Raw genomic sequence first — 13,263 nt, forward strand, 5'->3', positions numbered from 1 at the left:
GCGGTAAAAACGCTATAAAAACTCATTAAAAACGCATACATTATCCTGACGTGTGCACATACCCTTACAGTTACAAGAAGGATTTGGCACCTAAAGGGTATGTGCACACGTTGCGGTTTTTGTTTGACGCTGCGGATCCGCAGCAGTTTTCCATGCGGTGTACAGTACAATGTTACCCTATTGAAAACAATAACCGCAGTGCACATGCTGCAGAAAATTCCACGCGGAAACGCTTAGGGAAAAAAAGAAGTAGCATGTCACTTCTTTCTGCGGATTCCGCAGCGGTTTTCAACCTGCACCAATAGGAAAGTGCAGTTGAAAACCCGCAGAGGAATCCGCAGAAGAAACCGCGTGAAAATCCGCAGTGAAAACCGCAGTGATTTTGCACTGCCGATTTTCCAAATCCGCTGCGGAAAAATCCGCAGCAAAATCCGCAACGTGTGCACATACCCTTACTAGTAAAACACATGTATGAACCATTAACTTTGAACTATATGAAATACAGGGGTTCACTGTTACTAGCAGCCTGAATGACGTACAGCCGTTAACTAAACAAGTTTTCCAGTGATTCTAAGATACCTGTGAGAGGGGCTCATCATCAGAGCTTGGAAAGTCATACTGATTCAGATCTTTAGCATTGAACACTGGCAGTGCAGCAGGGCTTGTCTGTTGAGCAGCAGGAGATGAGGGTAAGACTTTGGGCTTCTTCTCATATTTACGCTTCGGTCGTACAACATCAGATTTCTCTGGCTAGAAGTCATTAAAGATGGGAAAAAAAACAAACTGATAGGTAAATCGTGAAAAACTGGAAACTATATGAACAACAGAAAAAAAAAGCAATAACAATTTAAATGAGGATACCCAAGACCCTGGTTAATAACTTTATCAGAAATAAAAAAGTTATCTGAATGCAACATGCAAGGTTACCATTGGAGGCTTTTCCTCCAGTTTGCTATAGCTGCATCCATCTACATGATGTTAAGATTTTTGCAGGACAAATAGGATGAGCAATATAACATAACGGATTGGTCTTACCTTGTTAATCTTAATTTCTATTGTATCCTGATGTTTAAACGGACTAGAAATAGGGATGATAGGGATGGCGTAGGTGGGTTTCAATGGCGGACGTTGTGCCATTACCTCTGACACGATTTCTCCATTATAATCACCTAGGTTATACCTGAAAATAAAACAATGAATGCAATAAATTATATTACAACATCAAAAAGGAGCAAGCACATCATTCATAAAATGAAAAACTTAAGAGCCTTCACATGCAGCAGCCTACGCAAAGCGAATGCTGGCCTAAGGAACATTGTCATCTGGAAGCCTTCTAAATACCCATTAATTAATGGGGCACTCCAGGGAGATGACATCTCCAGGGAGACTATATCCATATAATGGATATAGCTTTACACACTTTATGAAGACGACATCCATAGTGCTGTATCTAGTCATGACAGTACCGACTATTGAATTTGACGGTGGCTCATCTTCTCAGAGCTATTGCTCCCTTCTAACACACTATGTCACAGCTCAGGGGATGTGGCCACCCCATGCCAAGCTTCAGTCATCCTAACTGTGCCCTGTCTGCCCTCCTCCTCCCTTATGGATCCATGCCAGCTAGTTTAACAGTTTCTTTATTACAGTCAAAGCTCGTTCCATGCTCCTGGACATCTTACAAAGAAGCTGAAAATACAGGCTGTGATGTACTCCAGCACAAGCCATGAGAGTGCATGCATAATGTGACAATGTGTACTATCAAGTGTCAGGCAGGGAGTAGAGGCAGAGAGCCAATCAACACGTCAGTAAACATTCCTTTTTACCAGTTAATTACTTGGAGTTGCTAATGGTTACCTTTACAAACAGTGGGTTTTTAACTTTTTGATGAATTTACCTAGCTTTTAACTATCAAGCACTTAAAGGGACTCTGTCACCTGAATTTGGCGGGACTGGTTTTGGGTCATATGGGTGGAGTTTTCAGGTGTTTGATTCACCCTTTCCTTACCCGCTGGCTGCATGCTGTCTGCAATATTGGATTGAAGTTCATTCTCTGTCCTCCATAGTAAACGCCTGCGCAAAGCAATCTTGCCTTGTGCAGACGTGTACTATGGAGGACAGAGAATGAACTTCAATCCAATATTGCAGCCAGCATGCAGCCAGCGGGTAAGGAAAGGGTGAATCAAACACCCGAAAACTCCGCCCATATGACCCAAAACCAGTCCCGCCAAATTCAGGTGACAGGTTCCCTTTAATGGATTTGATGCTTCTAAATTAGAAGTCAGTGGAAAATCTCCAGGTGCACTACTGGCCACCTGCCTCCTGGCATTAGTCAAGCGGTGAACAAATATCCATAGCATCACTACTGTACCAAAACAAAAAAAAAATACAGACCTCTTCTCCATTATTTCCAGTGTTAGATGCAGTAATTCACGTTTGCTTTTTTCCCGCCGTTTTATCATTTCTAGTATCGTTACAGCTCGGCTAAGGTCACGACGTAGCTTCAGCATTTTCTCATAAGAAGATTCATCATTCTTTCGATTCTGTGTAAAATAAAGTTGAAATATTATTTTAAAAAAACATTTGGAAGAAATGCAGAACAAACTTATGCACAGAGTAGCACGGAGCTGAGAATGTATAAATATATTCTCCTAAATGTAAATTCAGGTTGAAAAATGCAATGATCAACGTTTTATAGAGGTATAATTGATCAACAATGTACTACCTAATACCAAAACATATTTTATATCACTTGTCTTTCACAAAAACCTTACAAATTCAGTATGTTGTTCAAATGGCATCATTTTTATTTTTAACCCCTTAACGACCTATTATCAATATGGCTAAAGTCGAGGTGGTGGTGGGAGTTACGAGTCTAGGTTGGAGGAAAAGAACAAAATAGCGCACAAAAAAAAAAAAAAGTCATTAAAGGGTTAATTCGTTGGGCTAGTTTTTATATCAATAATTTAATGTTTTTTTTTTATTTGGAGATTTACATTAAAATAATGACTCATTCAGATGTCTATTATGCAAAAAAATTGAATCAGATCAGGTCAGGGTGTCTCCCCGATTGCTGAGCTTTCATAAACCGGTGTCTCCGTGATAGTTTTGTTTTTGGCGTAGCTTGGTCAAATGAACAGCCCGATAGACTATAATAAGTGCATGTTATATCCATGAAAAACATGAACATTAAAAAAAAGCAAAAAACAAAAACAGTCATCTGAATGAGACCTAACTGTGTTCTCAATTGTGCTTCAGTCACCTACTTTTATAACATATTGATCACACAAGACTATAATTGGCTGCATTGACAGTTTTCTATAGGCAGTGCATTTGTGAGATAAAAAAATAATCTATACAATTTACTAGGAACTGAAAAAATATATATATTTCTTTTTTTCCTTTTTAAAACGTTTTTCTTACTTTCCGTGTCTGCATCTTCTCCGTACGTCTTCTGAAAGCAACGTAAGGATCACTGGTACTGGAGCCATCCCGCTTCTCCTGTTTCACTGCTGGTATAAGAGAGGAGCCGCGAGAGTTTTTCCTTTTCTTGATCCAATAGTCGTAAACCTCCGTGATCAAGTCATCGTCTTCCTTCAGCAACAGTTTGGCCTCTTGGAGATTAACTGGCTAAAGAAAAAAAAAACTCTCTTTACTTTTTAGGCGTTTATACAAAATCAAATCTTTTATCCCTGGAGAATGAAATCCATCAGATAACTTACCTGTTGACCACTGCCTTTCTCTAATCGATCAATCATCTCTTCAAACTGAAGAGGAGAAATCTCAATTTTCTTATTAAGTTTGTTTACAAAAATCTCATCTTCAGAATCCATGTCATAATCCGGCTGCTCGGCATCCAAACTAAAAGCTGAAAAAGAGTATACACACCAATGTAAGATAATCATTTTTCTGGATGATTAAAACATCTTATGCTTTTGTGATCACAAGCAATTCAGATAAAAATGAAAATTAGTCTAATAAAACAAGTGCTCTAAATATTAAACATTGAAATATCTTATAGTACAACGAATGAATAAATTTACAGCCAACTTATACACAACAGTAAGAAAGTCATTAGACGAAGAAAGCGGAGTACTTACGCTGTATGTGAATGAGCTGCTTTGGCATCTTAAATTCCCCTGGGTACACAGATTCATAATAAGCGATGTTACTTTCTGCCTCCGGTACTGGAATAACCATGTTATCCCGCTTCTCTCCATATACCTGCAGTGCTGAAATGGCTCGCTGGAGATGATGTTCCTAGGGACAGAACAGAGAATATTACATTCTAATTTGCCTTCTAGTACAATTTACAACAAGGAACAGGATTACAAATTAGTATATATGAAGCCATTTATACACTCACTGGGGCTCAGATAAAGAAAGTAAGAAGTTACAGTGCTTTAATAATTAAGCAGGGAATCGCTTTAGTAAAGCTTTGGAAATAAGAAGGGTATCACTATCATCAGTCAGAAGTCACTGCCACACTTCTTACTGCTGGGTGACAGATGCACAATCACATTGTGGAGATATAAAATTGTCGATTTAGAGATCCAGAAACACCAGCAGCAAAACAAGTACGGTTTTCAATTCATTCTGCTGACTCATGGGGAACCGAGAGGCAAGACACTACTAACCCCCACTTCAAAGCTAAACGTACACAGACCCTTGATGTAGTTGCATATAGGCCACCATCACTGATTTATCAAGCAGAAAAGGTGCCAAATTAAAGAGGGGTACACCTCTTAATTTGACCCATCTTACTTCAGCGTTCAATTCATGAAAGTTTTGGGCGCAAAATACCAGTCTTGTGTCGCAAGCACGTGCGCAGTGGGAGCCGGCATCCCGAGTGCAGGACTGAAATAAAATGGCGCACATGTAGATGGAGATTTTGGCTCAGTTCAGAGCCGAAATATTGGTCTGTGCATGCGCCACCTCCGGCGCCATTTTATTTAAGTCCTGTACACAGGACGCCAGCTCCCACTGCGCATGACCGCCCACAAGATGATGGCGTGGAATTTTAAGAAGGAGGCAGATCACTGAATAATCATTGACCTGCACAAGAAACAGAGGAGGTTGTGGAGGGGAACGAAAAGAAGATCCTGTCCCCACGCAGACAAGACATCATTTTCTGAAAACTTCATAAAGTGAGCATTCAGCAGCCATTGAGCGGATCCCTTCACATCAGGTGACATATTAATCAGCATTACAGTCACATTATAGTCATGCCTTTAGCGTACAGGGCTAAATCCTGCTGACAGGCTCTCTTTAAAGAAGCATTCCTCCTCCCATCAAAATTTTATCCTCTTAATATATATTGCAATCATATTATATAACACTGTACTTACAATTGCTCATTTTGCCTTTCTACCCAAATAATTTGCCTCTTTTCTCTGTTCTATGTAGAAACAGGAAGTCTCTTGTCCCAGCATTTATCATTCCCATGGGGTGCAACGTTAGTCCGCCTCCACATGGTGCACCCTGGGTAACGCTAAAGGACTAACAATCTTGATGACCAAACAATCAAATTACATCTAGATCTCTTGGTCAATATATTTTACATCATTTCGTCTCTGATTTATGTTCCTTTGTCCCCTTTCAATCACTGTTTATTGTTCTTTATTCATTCTTATCTGACGTTAAAATATATGTTCATACGATTAAATTTAAAATATTCACATATTCAACCCATGACCTATCTGCTACCCTCCTCTGCCAGGGACTTTTGCAGTGACTTGACTCATACAGGGCAAATATATCTCCTGATTCTACTTAGAGCTTAGAAGGTTTCAGCTAGTCAGTTTTTAATCACATGATGTCATAGACCAATTGGAAAAGAGAATTATCTTGGTAGAAAGACAAAATGAGCAATTGTAAACGCACAGTGCTATATATTAAAGAGGACATTTTTTTTTTTATGCGAAGAGTGCTTTAGCTTACGATGACCTATAGTTCAGCAGACTTTAAAGGGGTCTCCCAGGACGTTTTACTGATAGCTCTATCTTTAGACTTCAGTGGTCACATGCCAAACATGGAATCATCATCATGGATACCATCAACAGTAAAATGCTTGCAGAGCAAGTCATCTCTGTAAGTGAAGTTATTAAAGATTGCTGGAAATCTTAGAGATGAGTTATGGGAAATGTTATCAACTTTTTTTTTGCTGCTAAACGGAAACTACTTTAAGTCATAAAAATATTAGAACTCCACTGTCATAGAAGTGACACAAATGAACGTGTTTCTAAGATTACACATCAACAAAGTAACTAGTCTAAAAGTTGCAAGAACTCACAAGAGTTAGCACAGATGGCTGTAGCCCCAGCAGCAGCAGATGCTCTTGTAACAAATGCTAATCCTCACACTCTCAATAAACTGGGTGCAAATAGTAAAACAGCTTTGTTTTTTTGAGTAACTTGGGTCTTTATTGCATTTGCCCAGACACTAGCTGTAAACTCTCTAGAAGAAACTTCCCATTTTTACAGACTTTCTGAATTTACAGATGGAGGACAGCCTTTGAACCACATTATTTGATTTCGGTCTCACCACTGCCTGATATTGTAACTGGTACAGAACCTCAACTGTGAAGCAGGCAAGAGCCCTGTCCCAAAAATGTAAAATTAAATAGATTTAATCTGGAGAACTGTGAAAACACTGTCTCTAGCTCCAGTTTACTGAAATTAAATGCATGACTCAGGGGTGATCTTCTTGAAGCTAAAGTATTTGAGTATTTGGGAGCTTTGGATGTTGCAGATCTTCTGCATCTATTAGGTCACTTGTTTTACATACATTTTTGTGGCGTTTTTTGGTCTCTTTTTGGAAAATCATATTTTAACAAACAACTTTGCTTTTGCATGTGAATTCTTCCGCATCTACTGCAATTATATGGGTAAATCTGCAAGAGAAATTGACAAGTTGTAAATTTCAAAAAAGAACCGCAGGTCAGTTTACGTACTTAATGTGCAGAATGTTTAGGGCAGCCTATCACATTCACTAATGGAAGTCCTTTTAATATACAGCCCATTCACCATTTCTCTGAACATAATGCTCCATCAAACTCCAATGCACCCAGAAGCCCTACAAATGCTGGCTAGTGACTAGCTCATGCAGCCTTTATCTATCCCCCATTCCCTCAAGATGGCTGGACCATCATTGCAAATAAGCCCCTGTACTTAGTCTCCCCCACCTCATTGTAGATTGTAAGCTCTTACGAGCAGGGTCGCCATTATTTTCGCTTTACTGTATAATCTTTAACTATGTTATGACTTGCATATGAACCACTGCAGCATATGTTGGTGCTATATAAACATTATTATAGAACAAGATCTGATGTTTGCCTACTTATACCAAGGAGGATCCAATCCAGTTATTAGCCACACATGTGTGCAGTCTGAGTAAACTAGCCTCAGCTAACAATGGCTGCATTCAGAAGCTTTGTCAATATTAGCATCTCACAAAGATGGATCTCATAACTGATAGAATGCTTATCCAATATATGCAGCCACCCAGCCCAAGTCCTTTCTAGATTTTCGCCTTGGAGTAGCGGAGTAACATTTACGGTATACTGCAATTCATTTTTTGAGCCTTAGGACGGGGTCACACTTGAGCGTGCAATGCGAGTCTCTCCCATCAATACCCGGCACTGCCTCGGGCGATTCGGACCGGAGCGTTCAGCTGCATAGGAATACATGCAGCCGCATGTATCCCGAGTGCCGGGTATTGATGCACAAGTTTCTCGCATTGCACACACAAGTGGTAACACCGGCCTTAAAGGGAACCTGTCAGCAGGATTGTGCATAGTAAGCTACAGTGTCAGGTTGGCTCCGTTATACTGAATAAAATGATACCTGGTGATGAAATTCGTCTTGTGGTTGATTTTTAAGTTTTATTTTCAGTTTGTAGTTAATGAGGTTCTCGTGCCCTAAGGCGGGGTTGGTGTATGTGGTGCTCCGATTATATATTCATAATACAGACTGCTGACAGGTCACTGATCCCTCACTCGGTAAAGTAGATGAAAAGCACAGCCTGAGGGTGGAGGTGCCAAAGAAGTAGGTGCCCAGACCTTGAAGTGTAGTATAGGATATACTTGGCACACTCGTAAGGGTCTGATGCAAAAAGTGTTCATTATACATACAGTATTACACGATTCAAACGTTTCGGTCTACCAAGGACCTTCATCAGTGTGCTCTATAGAGAGCTGGAAAGGGTATACAGCATAGACCCGTAGGAGTAATATTACATCTATAGAGAGCTGGAAAGGCGGCCACCATTCAGCTCCTGTGACCTGCGGTGGATACTGCGTCCGTCTCCTCTCTCCAGAGCTTCCTTCAAGGCTCGATCGGCTGGTCTAAAGCCCTCTATCCTATTATTTTGATGAAATATTACTTTTAAGGGTCTATGCTTTATACCCTTTCCAGCTCTCTATAGATGTAATAACATTCCTAAGGGTCTATGCTGTATACCCTTTCCAGCTCTCTATAGAGCACACTGATGAAGGTCCTTGGTAGGCCGAAACGTTTGAATCATGTAATACTGTATGTATAATAAACACTTTTTGCATCAGACCCCTACGAGTGTGCCAAGTATATCCTATACTACTGATCCCTCACTGACCCGCCCCCTAGTTAGCATAAGGAACACCTAACATACTTAGGGTAAGTTCACACAGGGCGTTTTTGCTGCTTTTTTTTTTCTACAGCAAAACCTGATCTTCTTGGCAGGAAAGAAGCCGCGTCAAAAACGCAAATTTAGGTGCGTTTTTTGTTGCGTATTTGGTGGGGTGTTTTTTTTCCTCATTGTCCATGCTAATGTCGTTGGGATTTTCAGCAGCAAAAACGCAGCGAATAATGATACCTGCGTTTTTGCTGCATTTTTTTCGACACCCATTCAAGTCAATGGGCGAAAAACGCTGAAAAAAACGCAGCAAAAACGCTGAAAGTGACATGCTCTATATCCAAATAACGCAGCAAAGCACAAAATACTGATCATACAAAAAACCAATGTGTGTGCATGAGATTTCTGAAATCTCATAGGCTTTGCCGGTACTGTAAAAAGCAGCTGAAAATTAGCATAAAAAGGCAGCAAAAACGCCCTGTGTGAACTTAGGGTACCGTCACACAGTGCAATTTTGATCGCTACGAAGGAACGATTCGTGACGTTCGAGCGATATACTTACGATCTCGCTGTGTCTGACACGCTCCTGCGATCAGGGACCCCGCTGAGAATCGTACGTCGTAGCAGATCGTTTGAAACTTTCTTTCGTCGTCTAGTGTCCCGCTGTGGCGGCATGATCGCATGGTGTAACATATATCGTATACGATGTGCGCATAGTAACCAACGGCTTCTACATCGTACATATGTCATGAAATTATCGCTCCAGCGTCGTAGATTGCAAAGTGTGATAGCAGTCTACGACGCTGGAGCGATATTGTTACGATGCTGGAGCGTCACGGATCGTACCGTTGTAGCGATGAAAATTGCACTGTGTGACGGTACCCTTACTCTTAGTACGGTTTCTACACACAGTGAATTCTAGATAAGAGCAGCAAGAAATCTCAGTGAAGTGCTGACTGAGAAGCACATTGCTAAGGAGAGTAAAACTAATCCCAAACTGTTCTTCAACTATATCAATAGTAAAAGAATAAAAACTGAAAATGTAGGCCCCTTAAAAAATAGTGAGGAAAGAATGGTTGTAGATGACGAGGAAAAAGCTAACATATTAAACACCTTCTTCTCCACGGTATTCACGGTGGAAAATGAAATGCTAGGTGAAATCCCAAGAAACAATGAAAACCCTATATTAAGAGTCACCAATCTAACCCAAGAAGAGGTGCGAAACCGGCTAAATAAGATTAAAATAGATAAATCTCCGGGTCCGGATGGCATACACCCACGAGTACTAAGAGAACTAAGTAATGTAATAGATAAACCATTATTTCTTATTTTTAGTGACTCTATAGCGACAGGGTCTGTTCCGCAGGACTGGCGCATAGCAAATGTGGTGCCAATATTCAAAAAGGGCTCTAAAAGTGAACCTGGAAATTATAGGCCAGTAAGTCTAACCTCTATTGTTGGTAAAATATTTGAAGGGTTTCTGAGGGATGTTATTCTGGATTATCTCAATGAGAATAACTGTTTAACTCCATATCAGCATGGGTTTATGAGAAATCGCTCCTGTCAAACCAATCTAATCAGTTTTTATGAAGAGGTAAGCTATAGACTGGACCACGGTGAGTCATTGGACGTGGTATATCTCGATTTTTCCAAAGCGTTTGATACCGTGCCGCACAAGAGGTTGGTACACAAAATGAGAATGCTTGGTCTGGGGGAAAATGTGTGTAAATGGGTTAGTAACTGGCTTAGTGATAGAAAGCAGAGGGTGGTTATAAATGGTATAGTCTCTAACTGGGTCGCTGTGACCAGTGGGGTACCGCAGGGGTCAGTATTGGGACCTGTTCTCTTCAACATATTCATTAATGATCTGGTAGAAGGTTTACACAGTAAAATATCGATATTTGCAGATGATACAAAACTATGTAAAGCAGTTAATACAAGAGAAGATAGTATTCTGCTACAGATGGATCTGGATAAGTTGGAAACTTGGGCTGAAAGGTGGCAGATGAGGTTTAACAATGATAAATGTAAGGTTATACACATGGGAAGAGGGAATCAATATCACCATTACACACTGAACGGGAAACCACTGGGTAAATCTGACAGGGAGAAGGACTTGGGGATCCTAGTTAATGATAAACTTACCTGGAGCAGCCAGTGCCAGGCAGCAGCTGCCAAGGCAAACAGGATCATGGGGTGCATTAAAAGAGGTCTGGATACACATGATGAGAGCATTATACTGCCTCTGTACAAATCCCTAGTTAGACCGCACATGGAGTACTGTGTCTAGTTTTGGGCACCGGTGCTCAGGAAGGATATAATGGAACTAGAGAGAGTACAAAGGAGGGCAACAAAATTAATAAAGGGGATGGGAGAACTACAATACCCAGATAGATTAGCGAAATTAGGATTATTTAGTCTAGAAAAAAGACGACTGAGGGGCGATCTAATAACCATGTATAAGTATATAAGGGGACAATACAAATATCTCGCTGAGGATCTGTTTATACCAAGGAAGGTGACGGGCACAAGGGGGCATTCTTTGCGTCTGGAGGAGAGAAGGTTTTTCCACCAACATAGAAGAGGATTCTTTACTGTTAGGGCAGTGAGAATCTGGAATTGCTTGCCTGAGGAGGTGGTGATGGCGAACTCAGTCGAGGGGTTCAAGAGAGGCCTGGATGTCTTCCTGGAGCAGAACAATATTGTATCATACAATTATTAGGTTCTGTAGAAGGACGTAGATCTGGGGATTTATTATGATGGAATATAGGCTGAACTGGATGGACAAATGTCTTTTTTCGGCCTTACTAACTATGTTACTATGTTACTATGATAGATTCACACAATAAAAAAATTAAAAAACAAAACTTAATACTGAAATGTTGAGCAACAATTTTATTGTAGAACGTCTTTACAGAAGATAAACGAAGAAATAGAAAACTAATAGGAGACAACCTGTAAGGACAGGATTGTCCTTTAGCATTGTTAACATCACATTTTAGAAGTCTACATATATTATTTACAAGGAGACATGCACATTGACTCCTCATAGTGATACACAGCTGCTTGTACAGACAGGGATCTAATGGAGGTGGGGGGTTGCCGTAGTCAGTAAATCTGGTTACACAGGAAGGTTTTCCACAGTGAACCAAGAAAAACGTAGGAGTAATGTCAAGTTACAAGATGCATATTAGACGTAGTAAAGGGGGCCCTTTTGGGGGGGAAAGGTGGTATGGGAGCTGGAGTGTGTAAGCATTTACTGTCTTCTCAAGCTGGACAAGTGGCTCGGCTATTCGTGATGTAATGCAAGATTTGTGCACTGACTAATCCGAGGCTGTCCGCCTCCCTCTCACTGTTATGGTATATTCACACAAATTCAGCTCTAAACACCACATCAAAAACAGCTTTAAATGCTCAAAGATTTCAATTGGAAAACAAAATTTCTGTTTCTACATTGAGTATTAAAAAGAACAACCAGTAGGGTAAAAAAAAAAAAAACCCAATAAATATACAGTAAATAATGGAGCTTTCACGTGATATCTGTCCCAGACTTGACACTAAAGTTACTTCACAAAAAACATGCTTTAAGGCCTCACTTACACAATATTTTTATTTGTGACGGATGAGTGGGGACATTTCTGAACACCTATAAAAGGCCTTGCAGGCAAATAAAGGTGAACAACTGACTGCAGGTACTAGAGAAAGAAGCCACTTTTCCCTAACAACATCTTATTTTCAGGAGCAAAAAAAAAAAAAGCGATCACAATAGGTAAAAGTGGTGGCAGAAAATGATCACGTCATGATGGAAAGGCACAGAAATGGTGTAATTTGGATGGGTAATCCTTGTTTTGTTAGTAATGCAACAGTTGTCTTAGTAGTGTTGCCATTACATAACTGAATTGAGAGCACGGTCTTCTCTTTAGTCCAATTTTTTTTCCAGTTATGTGCGGTTATCTAAAAGGTAAGAATTGTTTACATGGCAAACAATGTAGCCTAAAGGTACCGTCACACTAAGCGACGCTGCAGCGATACCGACAACGATGTCGATCGCTGCAGCGTCGCTGTTTGGTTGCTGGAGAGCTGTCACACAGACAGCTCTCCAGCGACCAACGATCCTGAAGTCCCCGGGTAACCAGGGTAAACATCGGGTTACTAAGCGCAGGGCCGCGCTTAGTAACCCGATGTTTACCCTGGTTACCATTGTAAATGTAAAAAAACAAACACTACATACTTACATTCCCGGGGTCTGGTCAGGTCCCTCGCCTTCAGCTTCCAGCACTGACTGAGCGCCGGCCGTAAAGTACAGCGGTGACGTCACCGCTGTGCTGTGCTTTACGGCTGGCCGGCGCTCACAGTCAGTGCGGGAAGCTGAAGGCGGGGGACATGACCAGACACCGGGAATGTAAGTATGTAGTGTTTGTTTTTTTACATTTACAATGGTAACCAGGGTAAACATCGGGTTACTAAGCGCGGCCCTGCGCTTAGTAACCCGATGTTTACCCTGGTTACCAGTGACGAGATCGCTGAATCGGCGTCACACGCCGATTCAGCGATGTCAGCGGGAGATCCAGCGACAAAATAAAGTGCTGGACTTTCCCCAGCGACCAACGATCTCCCAGCAGGGGCCTGATCGTTGGTCGCTGTCACACAGAA

General features: G+C 40.9%; 1 protein-coding gene across 6 annotated transcripts in view; it reads right to left on the reverse strand.

Moving 5' to 3' along the window:
• The window catches only part of EPC1 (enhancer of polycomb homolog 1), a 218,719-nt gene that overhangs the window by 35,789 nt on the left and 169,667 nt on the right, over window positions 1-13,263 (reverse strand). For all 6 annotated transcript variants that reach the window (XM_069729661.1, XM_069729663.1, XM_069729664.1 and 3 more), the window contains 6 exons: window positions 4,101-4,260; window positions 3,723-3,868; window positions 3,424-3,630; window positions 2,395-2,543; window positions 1,036-1,180; window positions 580-750 (listed from right to left, as the gene is read on the reverse strand). In XM_069729661.1, the coding sequence (XP_069585762.1) occupies window positions 580-750; window positions 1,036-1,180; window positions 2,395-2,543; window positions 3,424-3,630; window positions 3,723-3,868; window positions 4,101-4,200 (918 nt within the window). In that variant the 5' untranslated portion in view covers window positions 4,201-4,260. The remainder of the gene's footprint in view (window positions 1-579; window positions 751-1,035; window positions 1,181-2,394; window positions 2,544-3,423; window positions 3,631-3,722; window positions 3,869-4,100; window positions 4,261-13,263) is intronic.

This window comes from Ranitomeya imitator, chromosome 6 (genome assembly GCF_032444005.1).
Source record: "Ranitomeya imitator isolate aRanImi1 chromosome 6, aRanImi1.pri, whole genome shotgun sequence".
Classification (NCBI taxonomy): domain Eukaryota; kingdom Metazoa; phylum Chordata; class Amphibia; order Anura; family Dendrobatidae; genus Ranitomeya; species Ranitomeya imitator.